The sequence below is a fragment of the Trichechus manatus genome, unplaced genomic scaffold (genome assembly GCF_000243295.1).
Source record: "Trichechus manatus latirostris isolate Lorelei unplaced genomic scaffold, TriManLat1.0 scaffold00113, whole genome shotgun sequence".
In the NCBI taxonomy this organism is placed as follows: Eukaryota; Metazoa; Chordata; class Mammalia; order Sirenia; family Trichechidae; genus Trichechus; species Trichechus manatus.
The window spans coordinates 5,830,806-5,836,296 of NW_004444049.1; the positions used below are offsets into that span (position 1 = coordinate 5,830,806).

Below are 5,491 nucleotides of genomic sequence, written 5' to 3' on the forward strand. Positions count from 1 at the left end.
CGACTGTAGTCACTTCTTAATTTACTTGTTCTTCCTGCTTCCACTTTTACCCCCCCACCTCCCCACCTGTTCATCACACAGCAACCAGAATTACATTTTTAAAAACTTAAAACAGGTTATGTTCTTCCTTTGTCTAACGCCCACCCCCTCCACACACACACACACAAAACTTACTATGGCATTGAGGATGAAATTTAAACACTGCCGCGCACACAGGCCCCTGCCCTGCTCTCTGGCCTGCTCCCCTCAGGCCTGTCTCACTGCCTTCCAGCCACGGGAACTGTTTTCTCTTTCTTAACCCTGTCGAGCTGTTTCTCACCTTAGGTGCGTGTACCGGCTGTTCCCTCTGTGGAGAATACTCTTCCTTCAGAAGCATGGCTGTTTCCTTTTTATCATTCATGACTCAAACTCCATCTCCCGGACACTCTGTAGGACATCACTATTTTCCTCTTGGTACTTATCACCGAGGCCGTGGTGGTTCAGTGGTAGGACTCTTGCCTTCCATGCGGGAAACCTGGGTTTGAGTCCTGGCCAACGCACCTCACGCGCAGCCACCACCCGTCTGTCAGTGGAGGGTTTTCTGTTGCTCTGATGCTGAACAGGTTTCAGCGGAGCTTCCGGACTAAAACATACTAGAAAGAAAGGCTGCCATCTACTTCCAAAAATCATCCAATGAAAACCCTATGGATCACAATGGTTCAGAGGCGGAGGTGGGGGAGGGGAGACAAAGAGGGTCCTTACTCCCAGGTGCAAGTTCAAGGGGTTGCCAGCTGTGTCACTAGGGGGGTGACACCACATGGTCTAGAGATGACCAAACTCTACAGCACTCGAGCTGCTCCAGAAAGCCCTGTGCCCGCTTCAGCCATGTTTCCATGCTACTGTCTGCTGTCTACCGGGATGATTCACCAACCTGAGGTGCCACTCGCACCGCTGCCGCCTCTACGGCCCAGCCCAGGCGCCTAGACCAGCCCGCCCAGCCGCCACCCAAAAGGCGGGCAGCAGGGCAGGAAATTGTGTGTGTGGGGGTCAAGCTGGGCTCCTTTTCATCACAGCTATCAACGTCTATTCATCTTGAAATTTTGGGGGGACGGGGCGCAACTTAGAGATTGTCCCTAGGCCTTCAAACTAGGGAGGGTGGGATGCAATTTAGAAATCGCCCCTGGGATGCTACATCCCTGCAATGGTTCAATCAACAGTTCAATCTGCAACTGATCATGGGGTTGGCACAGGACCGGGCAGTGTTTTCTTCCATGGTTCATGGGGCTGTCATGAGTCAGGGGCCAGCTTGACAGCAGCTAACAACAACAGCAACAGCTTATCACCACCTTAACTTACCAGGTTATTTCCTTGTCTATTCTTTATCTTCCTCTGCAAAGAGTAAGGACCTGGAGAGCAGGGATTCTCTGTCAGGTTCAACACTAGCTCCAGAAGCCTAGAACAGGGCCTAACTCACAAGCTAAGCACTCAGTTAACACTGCTTGGAAGAGCAAAGGAAGTCACCTAGAAGTCCGCGATGCTTGGTATGTGAGAACGATGCAAGAATGGAAGAGATTAATTGTGCCTTAAAAAAAAAAGCTTTGATTCTCATGGAGCCATGGACGCTGGATGAACCCCTGAAACTATTGCCCTGAGATCATCTTTAAACCTTAAACCAAAAATAGCTAACTAGTAAAAAAGGTCTGCCTTGAGCATTATGCTCTTTTAAGATCTATTTATATGGGATGAAATTGACCACAGCAACTCAAAAGATTAGATAGGAGACTTAGGGGGCAGTGAGTTCATGCTAATTGGAGAGGAACGACTCAGAAAAGGAGAGTGACAATGGTCGCACAACTCGAAGAATGTAATCAATGTCACTACATTGTACATGTAGAAACTGCTGAATTGGTGTAAGTTTTGCTGTGTATATTCTCAATGACGTAATAAAATAAATTATTAAAAAAAGCTCTGGGAAGGAGTCAACAATAAACTGCTGTTATATTATGCAACCTTAACAGGAATACGCCATCTAAGAGCAGAGAAGTAATCCGTCCGCTCTTCGTTGCTTTGGTGGGGCCTTCAGCGATGGTGTAACTTTGGCTTTGACATTTTTAAAGAGATATGTCAGAACTGGAATGATGTCAGAAAAGAGGAATCTAAATGAATACAGAGTAGGAAGAATCGAATCTGGGAGGAAAAGGGAAAGGATTTGAGATCGCAGGCTAGAAGGCAGAAGGCCAGCAGGTGGCTTCCTAACTGGTTAGAAGTGAGCTGTTAGCGCCAAGCTGCCAGGTGTTGAGGCGGTCAGTTAGGACAAGGAGCCAAACTGAAAGTAACAATCAAGTCTTTATTCACTTACTGCAACAGTGCAAAAAGAGGCACCAGCTCCCCATGAACGGCGCTGGGCGAGGGTCAGATGACATGCAGCACTGCCAGGGAGCCCTGACAAAAGCTCCTGCCTCTTCAGGGACCCCTGGGCCAGGAGGAAGGTTGGGGGCAGGGCTGGAAACAGGAAAGTACTGAGTCAAAGTGGAGAGAAGTGTGGCAGCCAAGGCCCCGGTAAGGAGGACTTGCACTGGGCTAGGAGTGCAGATGTGCATATGAGCATGGTTGGGGGAGCACTGAGTTCCTGACTGCAACTCCGCACTGAAAGCTGCAACATACTGCCTGGGCACCAAGGCTGGGGTGGGGAGGCACCTTCCCGCCCTAGGGCCTGCCAGGCAAAGCGCTATAATTGCCTGTGGTCAGGCCTGAAAGGTCACACATAGGATTATGGCCTGGAGCCAGACTCCTCGTGTTGATGCCCCAGTCCTTCCGGGTTTATAGGTAAACAGTTCCCTTCCCACCGCGCTCCCACGATCTGGCTCAAGCTGCACCGCCTCTCACCTGGACCAGTGGCAGTCTCTGCCTCCAGGGCTCACATCTCTGACCCCCTCCACTATCTGAGTTACCACCTTTCTAGAACTCCAAGAATGACCTGTCCCTGCACTAAGCTCCGTGGGCTACAGGCTCTTCCCCCTCGTCAGACTGCCTGCCCCCCTTGCTGCCCCCTCTGTGCTCCTTCACCCCCAGGTGCCTCTGCTCCCTTGGCCTGGGCCATCCTTTCCACCCATTGTTCTCTGTCTACCTGTCCTCACAGCTGTAGTTCAAAGGGCACCTCTTCCACGAGGCTCCCCAGGCTTGATGGGGACACAGCACCTTGCAATGCCTTTACCACGGCCCTTAATCACACTCCACTGTCATCGACTGTGAGTTGTGATGGGCAGAGATGCCACCTCAGCAACCTCTTCCCACAGGAGGCCTTTGCTGAAGAGATGGTGTGAACAAATGAATGAAAAAGATGAATGAATGACTTTTCCAAATTCTGGCTTCTTCTGTTGCCCTGATGTGTCCCTGGCCTGCCACCCCTTTCTCAGACACCACCCCCACCCCCACAATCTGACAGTAAAATTATCAAGGCAACAGAATGTCCTGGGCAATACCCCAGGATCTGTCGTTCTCAAGCTTCACTCTCACTAGGGGGTCAAGGAGGAGTCCCCATTCCTGGAAAGCCCCTCCTGCTGAACTCTGGACGAGGAGGACCCCTGCTGGTCACCCAGCGCCGCAGCAACTGTCCGCAAAAAACGGTTCAAATCTGAGTTGACCGGTTTCACCCTTGTCCCATGCAAATGCATCCCGGCCTCTTCTTTAATTAAAAGACTTTATTTCCAGAAGCAGAACTGTGTTTAACACAGAGTTCAAGGGATTCATCCGCCTGTCTGTAAAGCCCAAATTCCACCTTCCCAAGTCCCAGCCTCCCTAGACTCTCTCTCTTTAAGGCTCTAGAACTTTCCAGCAGAGTTTAGAAACTAAAAGGCTAGATTCACTACCCCTAATGCCCGGTTTTTAGACTCCCCTGTCTCAGATTCTGAACAACTTTCATCTAGAGCTTAGACTTGGCATCCCAACTTCTCTCCCTTCTACCCTTTTCACAAAAGCCGCATTTCCACAGGAAAGAGACCAGCCCCGTCCGCCTGGGGGAGAGATGGGGCGTTTCCATGGGAAACAGGAGAGGAGGGGACGCTGGTGGGCAGCCAAGGGGCCTTCACAGGCAGCAGAGCCGTTCCACCTCCTCCTCACAGTCATAGAATTTCTCAAAGAGCTCCGAGGAGGTGCTGTGGCACTCAAGCCATCTCCTCAATGTGCCCAGGGCGCGGAGGGCATCGGCCTTGGTGGGCAGGGGCTGGAAGCCATCTTCTTGGCGCCCCTCGGCATCCCCTGTGCTTGTCTCCTCTTTGCACACTCCAGGGCCTGGCTCCTGGCCCTCCAGGTCCACGAAGCGGGAAAACTCCTCCAGGCTCAGCCCACTGGGGACCGGCGCCACTGCAGGGGCTCTGTCTGGGGACAGCGGCGTTTTGCCCGGGGCAAGCCCTTCCTGAACGAAGCTGCTGAGAATGAGCTGAGGAGGCACCTTGGCCCAGGCCGCCGCCGCCAGGTGCAGCGCATCCAGCACTGTGATGCCCACCCCGGCCTCAGCCAGAGAGGTGCCACCCCTCTCGCTTTGAACCGCAGCCAGCTTGCCCAACAGCCGGCGTCGGTAATGGGCCTTAAAGGCCCGCACCACGGAGCTGGGCAGAGAAGGGGGGGTGCTGGTGGCGGCCAGAGGTAAGAGGCGCACATGGCAGAGCCCCGGCAAGCCTGCCCACTCCTCTACCACAGGCGCGGCTAGCAGCAGGGCTACCTGGCGGCCCTGCCGCCCCATGTCCTGGTCAAACTGCGCCAACCACTTCGTCCAGGGGATGCCCAGCTCGGGGTGGTAGGAGGCAGGCAGGGCCTCACTGCTGACCCCAAAGAAGCATCTCGGGGTGGCCTGGTGACCCCCCACCAGGATCCGACGCTTTTCCGTGCCCCTGCTGTTGGCACATAGCAGCACCCGAACTTGATCACATGCACCCACTCTGCCAGGCGCTGCCCGATAGAGCAAGGGCACCTCAGCACAGCCAAAAACGTCCTCTGGGGAGAAGTCTTTCAGGGAAAGAGGCGGCTGGGACTGGGGCGGGAGCACTGGCGGGGGCGGGTCTGGGGGAAACGGAGGCGAGAGGACGTGGCGGGCCCCGAAGCCGACATTATTTCGGCGTTTCCAGCGGACCAGCCAGCCGATGCTGGGCACGAAGTCCTGGCCCATGAGGTCAGCCAGCTCCTTGGCTTTGTGGAGCAGCATGGGCCCTGTCACGTCCCAGGCCTTGGCCCGGGCGATGTGGTACCAGCAGAGCAGGGCCTCGTCGATGCTGCTGTACTTGGACTCCCGCTTGCGCTTCCGTTCTCGGTTGGCGGTGCCGCTGCACCAGTCGGCTAGCAGCTTCTCCTTATTCTTGCAAATGCGCGAGATCTGGGGCTGGGACACCTGGAAGCGCCGGGCCACTTCCGACTGGGACAGCTTGGACTCGTCCAGGAGTTCCAGCACCTGGATCTTCTCGGCCAGGGACAGGGCGTGCAGCTTCTTCTTGCTGCTCAGCTCCATGGCTTCTCCACG

At 54.5% G+C, this 5,491-nt stretch overlaps 1 protein-coding gene across 1 annotated transcript; it reads right to left on the minus strand.

Annotated features, from left to right (window-relative positions):
- Positions 1-4,020: 4,020 nt before the first annotated feature.
- On the minus strand, positions 4,021-5,491 carry TIGD3 (tigger transposable element derived 3). Its single transcript, XM_004383736.2, has one exon. It carries the CDS (start codon positions 5,477-5,479, stop codon positions 4,064-4,066), a length of 1,416 nt encoding a protein of 471 aa, XP_004383793.1. The 5' UTR covers positions 5,480-5,491; the 3' UTR covers positions 4,021-4,063.

Excerpts from the sequence above, each read along its gene's own strand:
- TIGD3 (XM_004383736.2), bottom strand. The coding sequence starts at position 5,479 with ATGGAGCTGAGCAGCAAGAAGAAGCTGCACGCCCTGTCCCTGGCCGAG.